Here is a 23,066-nt window from a genome sequence, read left to right on the forward strand (position 1 = left end):
CTTCCTCTTAAATGTGGCATGAATTAGGTTAGAAGAGCTATGTCCAAACACAAGAGAGCCTGTCTGGAGTGGAACTATGGACACAACTCATGAACTGGACTCAGGAGTCACTGAGGAATATGTGAACATGCCTGTCATCAGGAATGTGATGGTGAAGAGAAAATATGGTAAGAGCCTTTGTAGAGGAATTATTGAAGAAGAATGATGATGATGATGTGTGTGTGTGTGTGTGTGTGTGTGTGTGTGTGTGTGTGTGTGTGTGTGTGTGTGTGTGTGTGTGTGTGTGTGTGTGTGATATCAATATGTCTGGTTGTGTAATTATACATATACCTTGTTCCCCTGATCAGGAGGAAAGCTATTGAAGTGTATTGTTGTGGGCTTTGGACTGCTGTGTATTCTGCAAGCCACTCTCAACATCTCACTGCGTCTCTGTGAGTCTAAATAATACTACCTTAATATATTAATATTAACAATAATGTACTTTTTGTGTTATGTTTGTCACCATTTTCTTTTTAAAGGTGCTGTAGCTAAGATGAGAAACGTAGACAAAGACGGGGAAGTTGAGTTTGTTCCTCCTATAGCATTGTGAGATGTTGAAAAATAGTATTTGTTTTTGAAAACAGGAAGTTCAGGGTGTATTGATAAAGTCTCACTTTTTCATGAAACAAGAACAACTTCCTAAAGTTTGTAAACGTATAAACCCTTGTCATCATTATACTGTTAATTCATAACTATTTGAGATTAATTTGAAGGTTTAATTTGTTTTTCAATCAATATTTTCTGTCTGATTGATGATGAGCTTTTGACTCACTGTGTTGGAGCTGATTTTAACTGTAGGACACTGTCCTGTGTTAGACTCCCAGACACCTCAAACAGATGAGAGAGAGAAAACCATGAATTTAATGGGTGAGTGTTTCTAATAATAAGGTTATGTAATAGTTAGGTGAGTGCTGCAAGCAGCGCTCAACTATTTTGGTTCTTAGGCTTTATTCTTCTTTCCTTCTTTCTTTATTATTCTCTCCGGATTTTGGGAGCCTACTCCTTTCACAATGTTTCACCTGAGACTCCATTCCATTCTTAAAGGTTAATATTAGCTTGTAATCGTGCACTACTTCACTACTTCAAATTCTTTAAATATTTACATATATACATTTAACAAATCAACACACTTTGATCTTCAAATATATCTGCAACAGATTTTCAGATTTTATCATTTATATTTTCTTCAGAATAAACAGTTTAATTCCATACCTGCTTCGTATAATTTAATTAAGTCTCATTGACTTACGTTGAGCATGATAATTCCACCCGGTCTAGTCCAAGGTGACGAACCATTGCGGACGCTGCACAGCCTTATACCGTCAATATTTAACCTAGAAACACAATGTTAAGCTTAAAATGTTACAGTATTTTGTGTTTCACTGACGCTAAAATGATTAAACGATTGGAAATATGATTGTTATATATCGGGATATGTAGGCCTATGTACGATATGCATCATATGAAAGCTGTGACTCCAAGGAGTCCAACGGTATAAGCCTTGTAATTTTGTGAGTTTATCTCGATTAACTAGATGTGAAAGAATAACATCAATTACACACTTTTTCAAGTTACTACAAGTCATGACACACACACACACACACGAATCAACCATTTCAAACTTTAGCCAAACCAGTTATGTATTTCATGATTTGTTTCCTTGATTCAGTTTGCGTCGGTCGGTTCAAGAATTGACAGAATTGTTTATTTGTTTGTTCGTTCATTTCCGGTAGCCATGAATCATGGAATGCACGGTTCTCAGTCAGACTCAGCTCCTCCCTCGTTCTCAAACAATCTTGCAAACGGTCATCAATCAACACACAACATTACAACTAAGTTCCTTTCAGCTGAGGAGCGCTTCATGTTCGGAATCGGGATGTTGTTGCCCAGGCCAGTCCCTCTTCACCACTCTGCTAACTTAACACAGTGAACAGCGAGTCAGCAAGTGGGAGTCGAGTCTGGGGGAACGAACGATGGAGACGAATGAGAGAACTGAAACAGGGAATCAGTTTGGTTCGTTCTTGTTAAAGAGTCGTTCATTCAAACTGATTCGCAAACGACCCATCACTAAGCCGAACAGCTCAGCTATTGTATATTTGATCTCAAATGTATTCAAACTCACTTTAACAATTAGTTTAAATCTTACACTTTATTTGTTTCCAACCTTTAAAAATGGATTAAATGGTGTGCATGTTAACATTGTTTACTCCATTTTGACTTTTGAACTCTGTTTGAATCGTTTCACTTGATTTAAGCCATTCCATATTTCTTTCCTTCTTAAACGACGTGGCTTAATTAAAATATATTTTCAACCCATTTTCTAGTTTGAATCTTTCATTTTCCTTCCAACTTTTCCTTGTAGTTTACTTTAAAATCTCTTCTGTCTATAAACTTAACATGTTATTGTTACCCGCACACAGATATTGTGTTTCTGCAAACAGGATAAATAAATGAGACAGGGAAACTTCACTTCTGTTAGTTTAGCCTCGCTCAGCAGAAAGGATGTTTATTCACCACATGCACTACGAAACACATGAAAAATACATTCCCAAAAATAAAAAATATAGATAACTCTTTACCCAATAAAATGTTTGTCAGGGTTTGTAATTTCAATATATTATCCACATCAAGAAATATGTAAATTGTGGAAATGTCATGGGCACAACTTTGTATGTACAGGAAATGAAACAGACATAGACCTATCAATGCAGAGTCTCTTACTCAAGAGCTTCTCTTTGCTTTCTCTTTGAGCCATACTTTACTTCAATTCACAAATGTGTTACACACTTTTTGTAGCCATGACATTTTTTCACAAATTAAATATTTTGGTAAGAAAAAAAATAATCTGCACAATACTGTGTAACACAAAGACAGGAAGTCAGTTATTCTCTATAGTAGCCAGTGACACTGAGAAATGTAACAGCAGTAGCTCTGTGACTTGTCTGAAGCTACAGCCACCCATGATCCTCTTTAAACTCCTCTGCTTGACCAGATACACATTTCCTATCTATTTTTTATCAAGTTCTATTTATTTTTTCTGCTTTGGTTTTTGTGTGTCACAACTTCTTAGTAAGATAACCAGTCTCTGCTGTTAATTAAGGTTTCCCTCTTCCATTAAACAGGTGATTACATACAACAGGGCTGGCTGAATTTCAACAACACTTTCTACTTCATGTCTTCTACTATGAAATCCTGGAAGGACAGTAGAGATGACTGCTTGCAAAAAAACGCGGACCTGGTGGTTATCAACAGCAGAGAAGAACAGGTGTGTGTGTGTGTGTGTGTGTGTGTGTGCGTGTGTGTGTGGAGCGTGTGAAAGAGTGGATGCTATTGCATTGTTCACTCAAGCCATGTTAACACACAGGAATTTATTATGAGATGGCACATTGTATCCTGGATTGGACTGAGTATCAGAGGCACAAAGGGAAACTGGGAATGGGTGGATGGTACAAACATTACATTAAGGTAAGGCTAATGACTCTGTTTCGGCAGCATCTCTTCACTGATAAGGGCATTGTACTATCCATAAATCTATTATCACCTCATGGTAGAAACAATAGCGTCATAAACTTGTTATTGTTTCTGAGTTTCAGTTACTGGGGAGTCGGTGAACCGAACCATTATAAACAAGATGAAGACTGTGTCGAAATAGGGAGCAACAACTGGACTGATGTGTTGTGTAGTGCTTTAAACACCTGGATCTGTGAGAAGAAGGCAAGGCAAGGCAAGGCAACTTTATTTATATAGCACTTTTCATACACAAGGCAGACTCAGAGTGCTTCACATATAAACATTGTCATACAATAAAAGAAAACAATAGTTAAGTAAAAAGTAAAATAGATAGAAAATAAAGGCAAAGTTTAAAAAACATTTTAGAAGAAGTGAGAAGGCACCATGGGAGGTGCACCAAGAAGGCACCTCCCATAGCAACGCACGAAGCATGGTTTTGTATGTTTGTTCATTTTACCTAATTTGTTAAAAATTGTTAATGGTTTCACTGTATATCAAGATGAGTTCATATATGTATTGGTGTGTATGTGTGTGTGTGTGTGTGTGTGTGTGTGTGTGTGTGTGTGTGTGTGTGTGTGTGTGTGTGTGCGTGTGCATGTGTGCGCGTGGGTCGCGTGTGTGTAAACAGGTAATCTTTCCCTTGCTCTTAGAAGTAAATGGTAAGAGGGCATTTATAATGGGGTCTGTGAAACCTTCTGAGACCATGCTGTTATCAAGGGCTATATAGCAAATGTACTTCACATCAATGAGCTGCAGTTCTGTTCTCCATTGGGTTAATTCACTGCACTCCCTGCCAGTTTTTTTATGGGTGGCAAAATACTGTGTTGCCCTGACGGCTAATAAAAATGGTACTTTAAGCAAAAGGGTTAGCCTGTTCTGCCTGAACTAGCGCAGAAGCTAAACAACAAGCCACTGCTGGTGTTGAGATCAGGTTTAGTTCCTTATGGTTTGTGTCTTATGGTTTGGTGTCTTATTGTTTGTCTCTTATGGTTTGGTGTCTTATGGTTTGTGTCTTATGGTTTGGTGTCTTATGGTTTGTCTTATGGTTTGGTTCCTTATGGTTTGCTTCATTATGGTTTGGTGTCTTATGGTTTGCTTCATTATGGTTTGGTTCCTTATGGTTTGTGCCTTATGGTTTGGTGTCTTATGGTTTGTGTCTTATGGTTTGGTGCCTTATGGTTTGGTTCCTTATGGTTTGGTTCCTTATGGTTTGGTGTCTTATGGTTTGTGTCTTATGGTTTGGTGTCTTATGGTTTGGTGTCTTATGGTTTGTGTCTTATGGTTTGTGTCTTATGGTTTGGTTCCTTATGGTTTGGTTCCTTATGGTTTGGTTCCTTATGGTTTGGTGTCTTATGGTTTGGTTCCTTATGGTTTGGTTCCTTATGGTTTGGTTCCTTATGGTTTGGTGTCTTATGGTTTGTGTCTTATGGTTTGTGTCTTATGGTTTAGTGTCTTATGGTTTGTGTCTTATGGTTTGTGTCTTATGGTTTGGTGTCTTATGGTTTGGTTCCTTATGGTTTGGTTCCTTATGGTTTGGTGTCTTATGGTTTGGTTCCTTATGGTTTGGTTCCTTATGGTTTGGTTCCTTATGGTTTGGTTCCTTATTATTATGGAGCAGAGCGGCTTCCTTATGGTTTGGTTCTTTATTATCTGAAGGGGAATTGCAATATTTTAGGGCAGATTCACCATTAAACGTGTTTCTAATAAGATTTCTAGCAAAAAATATATTTTTAACTTAAAACTTTTTTAACTTTTAACTTTTAACTAGCATAATCTTCAGTCAGTGAATGTGTCTGATCTTTAGTTTGATAATTGATATATTTTTTTCGGTCTCGCTAAGGATGTTTCAATGACGTCAGGTTGCCTCAGCTTGAAGAGCACACCCGTTTGCCTGCTTAATGGAGGACTACCAACAGGGGGCGATAATTAATGTAAATGTCAACAACTCAACAAGCAGCGTTGAAGGATTAGAATCTTCGATCTTCCGATCCAACACAGTCTCACTCCGAGAACGTCAAATCCCGACTAGTGGCAAGGGCACTTTAGCGTCAGTCACTGACGGGAAAGGTACCCTTTGGCGTCCCCTGCAGACGGAGAAGGGATTCAATTCACTACAATGTAATTCCATCCCGTCGATGTTTGACGTTCAGTCCGGGTGCTCCAGCAGCCCATTCCTGTATTAACCCGACTACGGCTCTAGTAGACGTTGTGAGCATCTTTCCTATTGGATAGTTATTAGGATTTTTTAAATGTGAAAATGGCGGACATACTTTATAATAACATGGTTGCTATGACGGTTGCTATGGACGCTGAACCCAGCAGCTCGCGTGCCGTTTAAATCATGGCTATAAATGTTTGTCTTTGCTGATTATGTTATTTTATGTAACCGTGTAATGATGTTCTCTTATTAACGTGAAACCAGGACGTTTTGACGAGTTTTCAGTGACTAGTACAGAGACTGTTGATTCTCGCCCACCCATCTTGTATTTAATAAACCATTTTCGTTGCTTCAAGGAGGTCTGGTGGTCTCCGTATATAATAAATAAATAAATACATAGATATATATAAATATGTATATATAAAAATGAAATAATGGCCAGGTCGTGTAGTCGATGGCAACCACCATAGCGCCATAGAATCCTGCGCAGCCTGCCCCATATTCTGTCTAAAATAATCTCCTGATTGAAATGCATTGGTTTAATTCACTCTGGTTTAATTCACAGCCCATTCACTCCTGTATTAACCCGACTACGGCTCTAATAGACGTTGTGAGCATCTTTCCTATTGGATAGTTATTAGGAAGACATTAACATGGTTGCGATGGACGCTGAACCCAAGCAGCTCGCATACCGTTTAAATCATGGCCATACAACCACATACAACCAAACTAAAGATCAGACACATTCACTAACTGAAGATTATGCAAGTTAAAAATATATTTTGTTGATAGAAATGTTATTAGAAACACGTTTAATGGTGAATCTGCCCTAAAATATTGCAATTCACCTTCAGATAATAAAGACCGTAAACATTTCACCAAATGCTGGGAGAACGTCATGATTTGGCTTTATGGTTTGGTGCCTTTTTGGGTTGTGCCTTATGTGGTTTTGTGCATTATTTTTATGTTTTGGTGCCTTAGCTAACCAATATGTTTTGGTTATTCAATGGAATCCTGATCCCTTTTATTGTGCATAAAACAACTGTGATCTATTATACAGGGTCAGGTTTCTCTTTTGATCTGTGATCTTGTGTGAAAGCAGCTATGAGACAAGGTCAGCTTCTTTTTCCATGGAGTGTATTTGTGTGTCTCAAGAAAATGAAAACAATAAACCAGTTTCTATGACTCCTGAGATGTTCCTCTTATATTCTACAGTAAGTCTTCCACCAGAGGGCTGGCAGCGTTTCGGCAACAGTTTCTACTTTTTTTCTGATACCAAGAAGAACTGGATTGACAGTAGAAAGGACTGTCAGGGAAGAGATGCCAACCTGGTGGTAATCAACAGTAGGGAAGAAATGGTGGGTGTGGGGGTGGGTGAGCGTGGGCAGTGATGGCAAAATTGATTGCATGCAAGCAAGGATTGATTTCTACTCAGCTGTGAAAATGTAACTTTTCTAAACAGGAGTTCACTTCGATAGGAAAACACTGGATTGGACTGAGTGACAGGGAAACAGAGGGGGAATGGAAATGGGTCGATGGGTCAGGCCTAACTTTTCGGTAAGGCTAATGACTCAGTGCAGTACCTTGATCGCCTCATGGTATGAAGTGTTGGTAAATGTTCTAGCCTTTCTGGGTTTCAGGAACTGGGGGAAATATGAACCAGACGGTGGCGATAAATACGAAGAGTGTGCAGAGCTACGTTGGGGGACACTGCCCAACACCTGGAATGATGCCTTTTGTAACAATCCAAACTTCTGGATCTGTGAGAAGGTCACTGGTATGGAGCCTCTGGAAGGGGACCTGTACCCAGACGGTTTGTAGACTTTGTAGCGTGTGTTCCTTGGTTGAGAATGATCATTTTGTGTACTGTTAGCTGCTCGTTAATCATGATCAAATCACGCTAGTGATAATCATCTCAGCCATAGATGATCCACACCTATCCACAACTAACAGTACATCTCTAAAACAAATGCTCATGTTTTGGATATGTCATCTTTTCTGGTCAGAAACAGCTCCCTGAAGAGAGGTACCTGGTTCCTGGAAGCCATCTATGACCGGTCTCTGGCTCCATGGCCCCCCCATCCCCTCAATCTCTGGTGTGGTCCCCGTGCCTTGCTCCCCTGAGGTCCACAACACCGGCTTCTACTCTTCAACAATCCTCTAATTATAACATTTTGTCCCTGTTATACTAATAATATTAAATAATCGATTCATGTTAATGTCTTCTGTTTCTTACCTACTTCTTGGCAGGTAGCTGCATACAACATAGTAGAGTAGGCCTGACGTTACTCTATAAACAGAGCAACATACACTCTGTTTCTACGTAGCGCTCTGCCTCCTGCCTAATATTTCACCATTCATCAAACATTGAGTGGAAGATATAAAAAAATAATAATAACGACTAATGATATGACTGCGTTTGCTGCTTCCTATAAATCAAAGTAGTCAAGGTGGGTAAACTGATTATTTTCAAAAGTCCTTAAATATTACTAAAACACTGGATATCTTTTAATGTTGGAGGTGCGCAGGCGACGTAGTATTCACTCTTCTTTGTCCTCAAGGAATCATGAAAGAAGTCATGGTACAAGTTACTTTTAAAAGTTACATTACCCAACACTGCAGAGAACAATGCCGGAAGCTTTGGCCAAAGCCTTGTTTTTGATGTGTTGGGATATTGCAAGAGATTACTGAAACTGATATTTCTGCATCTGAAGCACACTCCTAGGTCAAAATACTGTGAACGATCTGAACGGTTCTAAATGAGGTGCACGAAGCAGAGCGGCTCCCGTTCTGTGTTGGTGGAATAGGGGTAAAAGACCGCTGTGTGTGTGACCTCTGTCTGCAGCTACGTCTACATGCTGGGCAAGAAGACGTGGGTGGAACGCTGGCCGTCCGAGGCGGAGTGCACCGGTGACGCAGCCTTGCAGGCCAAATGTACTGCCCTGAAGGCAGCTGCCACGGAGCTGTCCATCAGTGGGTGCCGGCAGTAGCTCAGGCCCTGTGCATGGCTGGCAGCAGACCCAGGGTGGATCATGAGCATGCTACATGCTAACATTGGTTGTAACATGGTGTTTTGTATCTGTTATCATTGGTTATCGTGTAACAAGGTTTTTTAGTTACTCATGAATACATATGACTACATGTGTATATTATATATATATGTAGATTTGTTTTTGTCATGAAATTAAGAAAGATCTCCCCAGGCTTGTAACAGGCGTCATTTATTTATTAAAATTGTTAAAATTGTCTGCCTCAGGATAATTCTACTGTGTGCCAGTTATTTTTCTGTGTATCTGATGGATAAATGCAGAGCACATAGAACACAACTTAATGGTGGATTACCTAGGCCTATGTCTCCAGAAAGGCTTAGGCTACCTGATTTCTTTAATAATGGCCCCAAAGCCAAATAGAAAGCACACAGTCGACTCCCAGCAGGCAGACCCCTACATAATCTAGGAAGCAACATTTTAAGTTACATTATTAATTGTTTCTGTCACAGATCTAGTGCGACATGCTTTGAATGTTTGAATGAGAGCACGAAGATGTCGTTTCTAAAACACTATTACTATTAATGATTTCCGCTGCTTTGTGTTTGTGTGTCAGGACTGTCAGTCAGGTGCACATTGTATTTTTGGACAGTAGCCTTTAATGGAAGATAAGCAAAACTATACATGTTTGGTTACAACACAGGGAATATGAAAACCAATGTTGTTCTTTGCGAAGATACTTGCCATGACCATTTAGAATTTCCAAAATGGCTGCCATAAAATACACTTTTTGCTTTTTTTTTACTTTAATTTCTTCTTCTAATTGATCCTCTCAAATAAGTTTAAAGACATGGGAATGCAAACATATACACATTTACATGTTATTGCTCATCATCACTGGACTCGTCATGATGCATTGTCTGCATCATGGTCACAGTCACTACATAAACAAATGTCTGTGCAAATCAGGTGGTTCTTCCTGCACGAACACCTTAGGCTAGAACACTTGGCTTTGCCTCAGTACGCAAGGCAAACAAAACTGGCAATGCTAACCATCACCTCCTCTGTTAAGTCATCCTCCTATTGTAGTGCCATCATTGCTGTCGCTATGTTGCTTTCTCCCTTCATGACTTGTTGAAACCACTTTGTCTCGCCCATTCCTGAAAATCGCCCAACGTTGTCAGCTCCAGGGAATGTGTGGAATAAAGGCAATGCTCTTGCTTTCTTCATTCCTGGCCCTCTCAATATTGACTATCTCCATAGTGCCGGATATAATTGACATCAATGTGTTTTTGCAGAGCTTGTGTGGGAAGAATGTATTTTTATGTACTTTTATAAGTAAAGTCAATCAGGTAGTAAAAGTTATGCTATAGCAATATCTATGTATGTAAGTCATGTAAGTCATCATATACGGGTGGTTTTTCATTTTTGCAATGCTGTAAGGTTAACATAGATTGATAAGGAGTTCTGAACTCATAGTAGTGCGGTGACTGATGGCTTACAAAGCCAAATAACAACTTTGTATAAGGGAGGGTTCCAGTCCAGGAATCACATGCTTGATAAGGAACCACTTGCGTCTGAGGCATCGAGCAGAGCAGTGAATAGGAGGAGACAGATCGAAGGAGGTCCCAAAGGAGGAGTTCCCAACAGTATATTGTGTTTGTCATCATGTGTGGAGCTCAGACCTGACGTGGAGGGCCGTCAGGCAAGTAATTCTCTCGGACGGAGGGACTGTCGGGCCTGAAACGTTTTGTCTCTGTTTGGCAGAACATATTGCATTGTGTAAGATTTTCAACAGCAAAGAATACATTCTCTTAAACTTAGTTCACAGTGTGCAGTACCTGATTCGAGCCTCTAGCGGCATTCTCAGGAATCGACTTAACAATATTGAATGCAATACTTGTCGAAGTGTGCAATGGCCAAGAACAAGATGTGTCTTGTCTACAAGGCGGTCGATGGAACTGCCCCAGCCTACCTCCAAACTTTGGTCAAACCACACACCCCAGCTCGATCCCTCCACTCAACTACCTCAGCTGGACGTCTGGTACTGCCATCGCTAAGAGCAAGCAAAGGTTGATCAGCAAAATCACAACTCTTCGCTATTTTGGGACCACAGTGGTGGACTGCCAGAATAAAGCCGCTCCTTAAGAAACTGACCCTTGACACCCCCGACATCCAGAACTACAGACCGATATCTCTTCTTTCATTCCTTTCTGAAACGCTAGAACGTGCCATCTCTAACCAACTGTCCTCCTATCTCTCACAAAACAATCTGCTTAACCCTCATTAGAAAGGCTTCCAGACTGCACACTCAACTGAGACAGCTCCTTGTGGTGACTGAGTGTTTCATTAATACACAGGATCAGATGTTATAATCCCTTGTGCCAAAATCCAAGGAAAACACATATTCAGATGCCCCTGTCCAAACCAACCTTACAAGCACGCTGGCTACCAAACTACCAACCAAAGGTGAAAAGAAAAGAAAAATAAATAAATAAATAAATAAATAAAATACAATGTACCTATCCTATCCTATGGCTATCACAGCCTAAAAACAGCAATGCCACCTTCAACAGACCCAGGCTCCGTTTAAGTGCAAGCTCCAGGTAGTGACAATGCCCCCCTGACCAAACCAACCTTATAAGCACACTGGCTACTAAGCTACCAACCAAAGGTGAAAAACACGCGACAACTAGCCCAACTAACAGCAGTAAATACAGCAGTATGCAGTAAGCAGAATATCATTGGGGTTATCAAGTGGGCACCCTCTTTCACAGATGTTTCGTTAAGTTAGGCCCACGACACCTCCTGAAGGCTTAACAATGAAACCAGCGTCCTGGATTCACCCCCCTCAATGCTGCCACCACATTGCCACATTTAATGCATCTAAACATTCTCTTTCCTGCATCGTACCCCTAGCCCTACCACTAACCCTGACCAAACAAACACGTTAGCACAATAGCACAAGAGTCACACAATGCTGCCAGAGCCTTGTCCCTCTCATCGGTTCTCATTCTCCTCGACCTGTCCACGGCGTTCGACACTGTGAACCACCAGATCGTCCCCACCACTCTCACTGAACTCGGCATTGCTGACTCTGCGCTATCCTGGTTCACATCCTACCTGATGAATTGCACCTATCAGGTCACATGGAATGGCTCATTGTCAAAACTGTGCACGCTCAACACTGGTGTCCCTCAAGGCTCTGTACTGCTCTGTACTCTGTACTCTGTACTTCTGTTTTCCCTATATACTTTGGGCTCTGTAAACACATCACACGGTTTTTCCTATCACTGCTACGCTTATGACACTCAACTATTCCTCTCTTTCCCCTCCTCTGACAGCACCCTGATTGCAACATGCATCTCAGAATGTGTGGCAGACATCAGCACTTGGATGACTGCCCTTCACCTGAAGCTTAGCTCCGCCTTATGCCAGGGAGAGATTGCCCTCAGATGGAGTTACTGGACACTGTCGAGGACATCACTGTATCTCCATCACCAACCACGAGAAACCTTGTGTGGTACTGGATAATCAGTTATGCTGCACCACGATCACCACTGCAGTGGCCCGATCCTGCAGATTTATTATTATTTTATTATTCTGGCAATTTTTAATAAAAAGTACTTAGTTGTGTAGCATCTTATCATAGCTGTCTTTGTTGTATACAGGGAATGGGTTAACCTAACGATTGTAAGTGCTTGGCACTTGGTTCTATGAACATCCTTACTATACCGACAGTGATATATTGTTTCTCCTTCTTCTGACAAATGTACTTATTGTACTTATTGTAAGTCGCTTGGGATAAAAGCATTTGCTAAATGCCCTGTAATTGTAAATGTTTGCAGTTTCCCATGCTTTCAGATGTACAATGACCTCTTCTTTGCTGAGCATTTGCAGAAGTTGATAATTTATTTGCATCATCATTCAACATACTGTGAGGCGTTATATCCTCACTGATCACTGACCTCAGTGTGTCTGTCCACGTTCCATGTTCCAGGAACTGGACAAAACTGTTTTCTTACCACCAAAGAAGATGTTTTGCAAGATATCAAACACCAGTTGCGAGGGGAAGACGAGAAGACAGATGACATGCATTTTTTTAAATCTTGGTCACTGATATCCAAGTTAAAGATTAGACTCCTGAGAAATATAAAATGCATGTGTCGTTCCACTTCCTATTAAATGTACAAAACTGTAATTTGATGGCAGATAGAACATGAAAGCGACAGGAAGTCAGTTATTCTCTATGGTAACCAGTGACACTGAGAAATGTAACAGCAGTAGCTCTGTGACTTGTCTGAAGCTGTTTTGTGCTCTCCAACACAAGGTCACATTGTGATCTATACTACTCAATGTCAGGTTTAGATTGTTCATCCTTCTTTGTCAAGTTCAATTTTGTTTTTTTGATGTGTTTTTTGTGTGTCACAACTTCTTAGTAAGATAACCAGTTGCGAGGGGAAGACGAGAAGACAGATGACATGCATTTTTTTAAATCTTGGTCACTGATATCCAAGTTAAAGATTAGACTCCTGAGAAATATAAAATGCATGTGTCGTTCCACTTCCTCTTAAATGTGGCATTAATCAGGTTCTTCTTAGTAAGATAACCAGTCTCTGTTGATAATCAAGGTTTCCCTCTTCCATTCAACAGGTGAATACATACAACAGGGCTGGCTGTATTTCAACAACACTTTCTACTTTATGTCTTCTATTATGAAATCCTGGAAGGACAGTAGAGATTACTGTTTGCAAAGAAACGCGGACCTGGTGGTTATCAACAGCAGAGAAGAACAGGTGTGTGTGTGTGTGCGTGTGTGTGTGTGTGTGTGTGTGTATTTTAGTGTGTGTGTGTGTGTGTGTGTGTGTGTGTGTGTTGTCATGAAAATATCATTTATTTTACACAGGAGTTTATAATGAGATGGCGTGCTAGGTCCTGGATTGGACTGAGTGCCGGAGGCACAAAGGGAAACTGGGAATGGGTGGATGGTACAAACATTACTTTAAGGTAAGGCTTATGACTCTGGTTCAGCAGCCTCTCTGATAGACACAAGGTGCTATCCGTACGTGGATTATCACCTCATGGTAGGAACATGAAACGTGCTATTATCTCTGGGTTTCAGTTACTGGGGAGTCAGTGAACCGAACCATCAAAAACACAGCGAAGACAAAGTCGAAATAGGGAACAACAACTGGGCTGATGTGTGGTGTGATGAATTTAACCTCTCGATCTGTGAGAAGAAGGCATCTCCCACAGCACCGATCGAGGCAGGTCTGTGGACTTCATGTTCATAGTTTCACTGGTTAGCAATTGCATGTATTGGTGTTTGTGCGTGTGTGTGTGTGTGTGTGTGTGTGTGTGTGTGTGTGTGTGTGTGTGTACCTTCTGAGACTGCGCTGTTATTAAGGGCTTTATATCAAATATACTTCACATCAAGGTGCTGCAGTTCCGTTCTCCAGTGAGTTAATTCACTGCACTCCCTGCCAGATTTGTTATAACGGCCAAAACAATGTGTTGCCCTGGCTGCTAATACAAATTATACTATAAGCAAAGGGTTAGACTGCTCTGCCTGAACTAGCACAGAAGCTAAACAACAAGTCACTGTTGAGATCAAGCATCGTCATTCCCATAACAATACCTTATGATAACCATGGCTAATGTTACCATACTTACCATAACCATACATCTACCATATCAATACTAAATAACAATACCTTACCTTAACCACACTCTACCATAACAATAATTAGTTACAATACCTTACCTTAACCACACACAACTGTGTATTAGTGTTTCTCAACCAATGAAAACAATAAACCAGTTTCTATGACTCCTGAGATGTTCCTCTTATATTCTACAGAAGGCCTTGCACCAGAGGGCTGGCGGCGTTACGGCAACAGTATCTACTTTTTTTCTGTTACCAAGAAGAACTGGATGAACAGTAGAAATGACTGTAAGCGAAGAGATGCCGACCTGGTGGTAATCAACAGTAAGGAAGAACAGGTAAGTCTGTGTGTGTGTGTGTGTGTGTGTGTGTGTGTGTGTGTGTGTGTATTGTGTGAATGTTTGCAATGAATGCAAACATTCACACCGATTTTTTTTATGATTTATGAGGCACATTACTGGAGTAGCTCTCCAATTTCATTGTATTGATGAAATTATGAAATTACAATAAAGGCATTCTATTCTATTTAAAAAAAAAAACAGGAGTTCATTTCATTGATAGGAAACTACTGGATTGAACTGAGTGACAGAGAAAAAGAGGGGGAATGGAAATGGGTCGATGGGTCAGGCCTAACTTTTCGGTAAGGCTTATGACTCAGTGCAGTACCTTGATCACCTCATGGTATGAAGTGGTGGTAAATGTTCTAGTCTTTCTGGGTTTCAGGAACTGGGGAAAAGATGAACCAGACGGTGACGATAAATACGAAGAGTGGATGGATGGAGGATCTGTGAGAAGGTCGCTGGTACGGAGCCTCTGGAAGGGGACCTGTACCCAGACGATTTGTAGACTTTGTAGAGCATGTTCCTTTGTTGAAAATTATCATTTTGTGTACTCTGCCAACGTTAGCTGCTCGTTAATCAAGATGTCCAGCAGAATTAGAACGTACTGATGATGACAAGCAAGCTGAACAGTGAACAGTGTGGTATGGATGGTCTCACCATGTTGACACGAAGTTCCGTCTTGGATAGGTCCAGATAAAGGAGGCGCACCTTCATCTTGACAGAAATGTGTGAGAGTTATAGAAAAATACTATTAACTTAGTGTCTGGTGGGTGAAAATAAAGGCAGAGCTGAGAATGTTCAGAATAACGACAGTAGGATAAAACATGGGCATCAATGATGGAGCCCAGTGACAGAGTATTGAGTGTATACGTATAGAAAGGAAATCATGCTAGTGAGAACCATTCCCATAGATGATCCACACCTTTCCACAACTAATCATGCTAAACTATGCTCATGTTTTAGATATGGCGTCTTTTTGATGTCTGTTTTCTGTAGATAAAAATGATAGCCATTCCTGGGGATCCTTGGTTCCTTTGACAGTTTTTAGTGAACATCCAGACACTGTTTGACAGATATAATTTTTTGTGAAAAAGAACAGATCCCATGTTAACGACTAATGATATGACTGCGTTTGCTGCTTTATATTATCCAAAGTAGTCCAGGTGGGTAAACAGATTACTGTATTTGCAAAGGTCCTTAAAATAGTACTATGTTACTATGTGTTACTATGTTGGAGGTGCACAGGCGGCGTAGTATTCACTCGTCTCAAGGAATCACGAAATAGGTAATGTTACTTTTAAAGGTTACATTACCCAACACTGCAGAGAACAATGCTGGAAGCTTTGGCCCAGTCCTTGGTTTTTGATGAGTTGGGATGCTGCAATAGATTACTGAAACTGATATTTCTGCATCTGAAGCACGCTCCTTTGTCCCGCCCTGTCTTTGGCTATCCCGAATCTGCACAATTGGCGACAGAGAGGATAACGTGAATTCTGGGGGAGCAAAAACCGTTTCAGTTACATGGGTTTAGCCGCGAGAGAAAGACAAGTCCAGTACCAATCAGCATATCCCAGTCATAAAGTCATAGATAAAGTTTAAGCAACTATCAATACAAGAAAAATCTTCTTCAATGGACACCAAACACTAAAACTGATCTAGCCAGAATTATTGATTGCCAATATCGAAGGCAACTTGAGTCCATATTACATATCATCCTATTTTTGTTTTTACTTTGTGCATTGAAGTCAAGATTTTTAATTATTTTTTGGTTGTTTGGTTTTCTGTTAAATCCCACCGACAGCCTGTGTGGAGATCATAGAGCAGGGTCTGTCCCCGATACATCAACTTTAGTCCATTTTCTGTTCACCTTTGTTCAACCAGGTTGGTCTCATTGAGAAGAATGTTTATTCACCAAGAAAAGCAGCATACAATTGAAAACACGGTTAACACATAACAGAAACTAAAAGTTAGGGATATAGTTAAAGAAAAAGAGTTCCTGAAGGCCAGGAACTGTGATGAGAACTACGGGTGAAAACATTTGCCAACAACATTCAATTGTTGTCATTTTCTTCAACTCTTGCTATAGTTCCAAAGTTCCAAAAAGGTTTCTTACCACCAAAGAAGGAGAAGATGTTGCAAGATATCGAACACCAGGTCCAATGAGGGGAAGTTTCTAAGGGGAAAAGAAACTACAGATGACACGTGTCATTTGTTGTTCCACTTCCACTTAAATGTGGCATAAGGCAGGTTTTAAAGAACAACGTCCCCAAACTATAGAGTAGAACTATGGACACAACTCATGAACTGGACTCAGTCACTGAGGAATATGTGAACATGCCTGTCGTCAGGACTGTGATGGTGAAGAGAGAATTTGGTAAGAGCCTTTGTAGAGGAATTATAATATCTAAGAATGATTGTAATAATATTTAATGGTTACATAAAAACAACAACAAAAGAAAAAAGACATTTAGAAAAAAATATGTTTTCAAGTACACATCCATATCACCAATGCATAGATTTTATATGTGTGTTTGTATCTGTGTGATATTTCATTATGATCAATATGTTGTGTGTATCCTCACTCTTTACGTGTGTGTGTGTGTGTGTGTGTGTGTTTTGTTCCCCTGATCAGGAGGAAAGCTATTGAAGTGTATTGTTGTGGGCTTTGGACTGTTGTGTATTGTACAAGCCACTCTCAACATCTCACTGCGTCTCTGTGAGTCTAAATAATACTACCTTAATATATTAACATTAACAATAATATACTTTGTGTATGTTATGTTTGTCACCATTATCTTTTTAAAGGTGCTGTAGATAAGTCAGTCAGCCATCTGTTAACTATTATTAAGTTAAATGCTCTGTAAGAATATCTGTTCTGGTTAACTCTGAATCTGCATCTGTGTTGACAATTTTGATTTGAGATGGTTTGTGGCTAATTTCTAACCAGGCTCTTCCCTGATTGGTTCAGGGAGTCATGCCTGTTACTTACATATGTGCACATGGTGTTATCATGGTGCAGTAGCACCACTTCTCAATGGCTGAGAAACGTAGGCAGAGACAAGGGGGTGGGGGAGCTGTTTCTCTTAATATTTCAGTGTTGAGTTTGTTGCCTTCTTCCTATAGCATCTTTCTAGGCTACAATGGAAGTCAAGCAGGCAAGCTTGTGAGATTTTGAAAACAATAAAAAGTATTTGTTTTGAAACCTTACGTTTTTGCAAAACAAGAACAATGTTTGTAAACATCCAAAAACTTGTCATAGTTTAGACTCTTTATTCATAAATATTACGATTAATTTTTAGGTTTTCTTTGTATTTCAATCAGAATGTTATGTTTGATTGACAAATTTGGCTTACTGTGATGGAGCTGATTTTAACTGTACACTCTGTCCCGTCTTAGACTCCCAGACACCTCAGACAGATGAGAGAGAGAAATTCAGGAATTTAATGGGTGAGTGTTTCTATCTATAGTTCAAATCTTCGACTTTCCTTACGAAATGTCTGCTGCTTTTGTGGTTTAATTTACAATATCTCTCTAATGTCTATAAACCTCACACATTATGTTGTCAGGCTTACAGTATCTGTGTGTTGAACTATTAACCAAATAAAATTTGGTTTGTCAGGGTTTGTAATTTCAACTGAATTTTGCACATCAAGAAATATCTAAATTGTTTTTAAAAAATGTCATACATACAACTGTGTACGTACAGAAAAGGAAACAGACTGAACAGACTGAAATAGACTATATAGTCGCTCAAACAAGCACTCCTCTTTGCTTTCTCTTTGAGCCATACTTTACTTCAGTTCACTAATGTTGAATGGTGTTACACATGTCTTGTAGGCATAACATTTTTTCAACTAATGAAAATTACATTTTAGTAAGACAGGAAAAAAAGTAATGGGTATAAAACTGTAACATTGATTGCAGATAGAAAAGGAAAGCGACAGGAAATCAGTTATTCTCTATGGTCAGTGTCACTGAGAAATATAACAGAATTAAGCTACAGCCTCCCATGACCCTGTTTAAACTCCTCTGCATGACCAGTTAGACATTTAAGTCAGGCTTTAATTGTGCTCTCCAACACAAGGTCACATTGTGATCTATACTACACAAGGTCAGGTTTTGATTGTTCATCCTTCTTTGTCAAGTTCCATTTTGTTTTTTTGATGTGTTTTTTGTGTGTCACAACTTATCTGTTGATAATCAAGGTTTCCATTCAACAGGTGAATACACACAACAGGGCTGGCTGTATTTCAACAACACTTTCTACTTTATGTCTTCTACTATGAAATCCTGGAAGGACAGTAGAGATGACTGTCTGCAAAGAAACGCGGACCTGGTGGTTATCAACAGCAGAGAAGAACAGGTGTGTGTGTGTGTGTGTATGTGTGTGTGTGTGTGTGTGTGTGTGTGTGTGTGTGTGTGTGTTTTAGTGTGTGTGTGTGTGTGTGTGTGTTTTAGTGTGTGTTTTAGTGTGTGTTTTAGTGTGTGTGTGTGTGTGTGTGTGTATCTGTGTTGTCATGAAAATATAATTTATTTTACACAGGAGTTTATAATGAGATGGCATGATAAGTCCTGGATTGGACTGAGTGTCGGAGGCACAGAGGGAAACTGGGAATGGGTGGATGGTACAAACGTTACTTTAAGGTAAGGCTTATGACTCTGGTTCAGCAGCCTCTCTTCTCTGATAGAGACAGTGTGCTATCCATACATGGATTATCACCAGAAACAAGAGGGTCGTAAACTTGCTATTCTCTCTGAGTTTCAGTTACTGGGAAGTCGGTGAACCAAACCATCTTATTGGAGCGGGTGAAGACTGCGTAGCATGGCACAACAACTGGATTGATGTGTCGTGTTATGATTCAAACCTCTGGATCTGTGAAAAGACAACACAGATCGAAGAAAGTTTTTTGGATTTGCTTGGTATGTTTGATTTTTATAGCAAGGCTTTATAGCAAATGTACTTCACATCAAGGTGCTGCACTTCTGTTCTCCAGTGAGATAATTCACTGCACTCTCAGATTTGTTATGGCTGCCAAAATACAATGTGTTGCCCTGGCTGCTAATACAAATTATACTTTAGGCAAAAGGGTTAGCCTGGTCTGCCTGAACAAGCACAGAAGCTAAACAACAAGCCACTGCTGGTGCTGAGATCAGGCAGGTCATTCCATCTACCCCTCCAGGTTCCAGTGTCATCGGCCCTACTGTACACTATTATGTTGTGTTTAGCTAGCGAATGCTATTGCTCGTCACATGTTGATAGCTGCTTGGAATAACTGTCTGTACCATAACAATACTTAGTAACAATACCTTATCTTAACCACACTGTACAATAACAAAACATAGTTACAATTCCTTACCTTAACCACACCCTACCATACTTAGTTACAATACCTAACTGTAACCATATTTTACTGTAAAAATTGTGAGGAACACCCCCTCTGTCTGCTGGTTTGGTGCCATTCAACCTGCAAAGCCTGAGAGCGTTGGCCGTCTGAGGATTGGAGCCATTGGATACTCTGATTGGTTGTTTGCTGCTAGCACACTGCTAGCACACAACCAGCAAATCAGCACGGTGTGTGGGAGGCGGACTAGCACCACGAGACTAGCTACCGCCACCCGATGTTAAGGAGACCTATTGCATCTCACGCAAGCGCAGAACGTACACGCTACTGTGTAGTTGGCAGTAGTCTTCGCAGTGTGTTTCAATGCAACTTTCCTGCCAAACGGGTCTGACGAGAGGCAACGGAGTGGTCGGGTAAAGGCAGTTGGCCGTTGGTCTGAGTCTGGGTGGTGTGTGGGCCCCTTTATGATTTGGTGCCTTACAGTTTAGTGCCTTACGGTTTGGTGCTTTTTGGTTTGGTGCTATATCGTTTTTGTTTTGGCTTGGTTTTGTGTCTCTTTTATGTGCGTGTATGAATATACATTTCTTATTTCTTATAAATGTCTTACTTCAGACAATTTGCGTGTTGTGTGCAAATGGCACGGTGGTTCACAGGGTAGAGCACATACCATTAGGGCTCAGTACTTACCGCAGCGACCCGGGTTTGATTCCTGCCCGTGGTTCTTTGCTGCATGTCCTCCCATCTGTCTCCCGTACCTTCCTGTCTATCTCACTATCTCACTGGAAAAACAACAACAATAACTTACCATAACCATTTATTAATTGCCATAATGATTGCTAACCATGACTCATTTGGTTGGTCAATGGAATCCTGATCCATTTTATTGTGCAGAATACCACTGTGATCTTTAATACAGGGTCAGGTTTCTGTTGTGATCTATGAAACAAGGCCAGTGCCTTTTTTAATGGAGTGTATTTGTGTTTCTCAAACAATGAAAACAATAAACCAGTTTCTATGACTCCTGAGATGTTCCTCTTATATTCTACAGAAGGTCTTGTACCAGAGGGCTGGCGGCGTTACGGCAACAGTATCTACTTTTTTTCTGATACCAAGAAGAACTGGATGGACAGTAGAAATGACTGTCTGCAAAAACATGCCGACCTGGTGGTAATCAACAGTAAGGAAGAACAGGTAAGAGTGTGTGTGTGTGTGTGTGTGTGTGTGTGTGTGTGTGTGTGTGTGTGTGTGTGTGTGTGTGTGTGTGTGTGTGTGTGTGTGTGTGTGTGTGTGTGTGTGTGAGTGAATGTGCGTCCATGTGTGGGTGTGGGCAGGGACAGCCAGAATGAGTGGGATTGATTGTATGCACTTTCTACTCAGCTGTATTGTCTTTTTGACATATTATACTTTTTTAAACAGGAGTTCACTTCATCGATAGGAAAACACTGGATTGGACTGAGTGACGGGGGAACAGAGGGGGAATGGAAATGGGTCGATGGGTCAGGCCTAACTTTTCAGTAAGGCTTATGACTCAGTACAGTACCTTGATCACCTCATGGTATGAAGTGGTGGTAAACGTTCTAGTCTTTCTGGGTTTCAGGAACTGGGGAGCAGGTGAACCAAATGGTGTTGAAGACAAGGAAGCGTGTGCAGAACAACGTGGGAGGACGCTGCCCAACATCTGGAATGATGCCCTTTGTGTCATAGAAAGATTCTGGATCTGTGAGAAGGCCGCTGGTATGGAGCCTCTGGAAGGGGACCTGTACCCAGACGGTTTGTAGACGGTTTGTAGCGCGTGTTGGTTTGCTGATCATGATAATGTGTACTCGGCCAATGTAACTATTAGCTGCTCATTAATCATAACCTGAAGATGTCCAGCAGACTTGGAAGGTACTGATGATGACAAGCAAGCTGAACAGTGAAACTCTGTGGTATGGATGGTCTCACCATGTTGACACTAAGATCCGTCTTCTATATGTCCAGATGAAGGAGGTGCACCTTCATCCTGACAGAAATGTCTGAGAGTTACAGCAAATATTATTAACTCAGTGTCTGATGGGTGAAAATAAAGGCTAAGCTGAGTATGTTCGGCATAACGACATTAGGAACGTATCAATGATGGAGCCCAGTGATGCAGTATTGAGTTTATACTTGTAGAACGGAAATCACGCTAGTGAGAACCTTTCCCATAGATGATCCACACCTTTCCACAACTAATCATGTTAAACTATGCTCATGTTTTGGATATGCCGTCTTCTTTATGTCCCTTTACTATAGATAAAAATGATGGCCATTCCTGGGGATCCTTGATTCCTATGACCTTTTTCCTATCTGTCGTGGCTAGTATGTTCATCATCTGAAAGGTATGTTGTTACAGCTGATATGGATGGTTTGATTCTTTGTTGAGTATTTCTTCCAGCAGTTTTTAGTGAACATCCAGACAATGTTTGACAGCTATCAGTTTTTGTCCAAAATAACAGATCCCTGAAGAGAGAGACCTGGCTCCTGGAAACCATCTATGACCGGTCTCTGGCTCCATGGCCCCCCCATCCCCTCAATCTCTGGTGTGGTCCCCGTGCCTTGCTCCCCTGATGTCCACAACACCGGCTTTTACTTTTCAACAATCCTTCACCCAGGCTTTGTTTATTGACCTTGTTTGTTTATTGCATTTGATACCTAGAAGGTGTTTTCATTTAAACATTTTGTCACTGTTATGCTAATAATATTAAACAATCCTTTAATGTTAATGTCTCCAGACGTATTCACAGTGTTTCAGTTTCTTTCCAACTTCTTGGCAGGTAGCTGCATACAACATATGTGTACCTGAGGTAGTGAGATGCTATTAATGATACAGTAGGGTAGACCTGACCTTACTCTATAAACAGAGCACACAGACTAGAGTTTCTACCTCGTGCTCTGCCTCTTGATTAATATTTCACCATCAAACATTGAGGGTAATATATTAAAAAAAACGTGAACCACTCATTGATATCACTGCGTTTGCTGCTTGCTATAATCCAAGAAGTC

General features: G+C 40.5%; 2 protein-coding genes and 1 pseudogene across 6 annotated transcripts; all 3 read left to right on the plus strand.

Annotated features, from left to right (window-relative positions):
• Positions 1-18: 18 nt before the first annotated feature.
• On the plus strand, positions 19-8,871 carry LOC311340816 (macrophage mannose receptor 1-like). 3 transcript variants are annotated; one of them, XM_084465705.1, is made up of 11 exons: positions 19-167; positions 348-431; positions 856-906; positions 3,162-3,304; positions 3,404-3,504; positions 3,633-3,763; positions 6,923-7,065; positions 7,170-7,264; positions 7,348-7,520; positions 7,714-8,157; positions 8,553-8,871. In XM_084465705.1, exons 1-10 carry the CDS (start codon positions 77-79, stop codon positions 7,725-7,727), a joined length of 1,026 nt encoding a protein of 341 aa, XP_084321831.1. In that variant the 5' UTR covers positions 19-76; the 3' UTR covers positions 7,728-8,157; positions 8,553-8,871. The 3 variants fall into 3 exon arrangements, with proteins under 3 accessions (XP_084321831.1, XP_084321832.1, XP_084321833.1); XM_084465706.1 differs by having other exon boundaries at positions 7,720-8,157; XM_084465707.1 differs by having other exon boundaries at positions 6,923-7,041.
• Positions 8,467-15,298, plus strand: LOC311340529 (CD209 antigen-like protein A; annotated as a pseudogene). Its single transcript has 9 exons — positions 8,467-8,471; positions 8,553-8,680; positions 13,348-13,490; positions 13,601-13,701; positions 13,817-13,980; positions 14,570-14,697; positions 14,902-14,999; positions 15,083-15,161; positions 15,266-15,298. The product of its transcript is annotated as a CD209 antigen-like protein A (transcript).
• A 1,651-nt stretch (positions 15,299-16,949) lies between these two features.
• Positions 16,950-22,694, plus strand: LOC311340642 (macrophage mannose receptor 1-like). Of its 2 annotated transcripts, none has more exons than XM_084465506.1 (11): positions 16,950-17,074; positions 17,333-17,416; positions 18,097-18,147; positions 18,921-19,063; positions 19,244-19,344; positions 19,466-19,620; positions 21,091-21,233; positions 21,459-21,556; positions 21,640-21,812; positions 22,317-22,402; positions 22,520-22,694. In XM_084465506.1, exons 1-10 carry the CDS (start codon positions 16,987-16,989, stop codon positions 22,397-22,399), a joined length of 1,119 nt encoding a protein of 372 aa, XP_084321632.1. In that variant the 5' UTR covers positions 16,950-16,986; the 3' UTR covers positions 22,400-22,402; positions 22,520-22,694. The 2 variants fall into 2 exon arrangements, with proteins under 2 accessions (XP_084321632.1, XP_084321633.1); XM_084465507.1 differs by having other exon boundaries at positions 21,640-21,776.
• The last annotated feature ends 372 nt before the right edge of the window (positions 22,695-23,066 follow it).

Source organism: Micromesistius poutassou, assembly GCF_964030765.1.
Source record: "Micromesistius poutassou genome assembly, chromosome: 3".
Lineage (NCBI taxonomy): Eukaryota > Metazoa > Chordata > Actinopteri > Gadiformes > Gadidae > Micromesistius > Micromesistius poutassou.

What these genes read in the sequence shown, in the direction of transcription:
- LOC311340642 (XM_084465506.1), top strand. Translation starts at nt 16,987, where the DNA reads ATGGACACAACTCATGAACTGGACTCAGTCACTGAGGAATATGTGAAC. An exon ending in CAACATCTCACTGCGTCTCT is followed by an intron (nt 17,417 to 18,096) that starts GTGAGTCTAAAT and finishes GTCCCGTCTTAG; the next exon opens with ACTCCCAGACACCTCAGACA. An exon ending in TCAACAGTAAGGAAGAACAG is followed by an intron (nt 21,234 to 21,458) that starts GTAAGAGTGTGT and finishes TTTTTTAAACAG; the next exon opens with GAGTTCACTTCATCGATAGG.
- LOC311340816 (XM_084465705.1), top strand. Translation starts at nt 77, where the DNA reads ATGGACACAACTCATGAACTGGACTCAGGAGTCACTGAGGAATATGTG. An exon ending in TCAACAGCAGAGAAGAACAG is followed by an intron (nt 3,305 to 3,403) that starts GTGTGTGTGTGT and finishes GTTAACACACAG; the next exon opens with GAATTTATTATGAGATGGCA. An exon ending in TGAGAAGAAGGCAAGGCAAG is followed by an intron (nt 3,764 to 6,922) that starts GCAAGGCAACTT and finishes TATATTCTACAG; the next exon opens with TAAGTCTTCCACCAGAGGGC.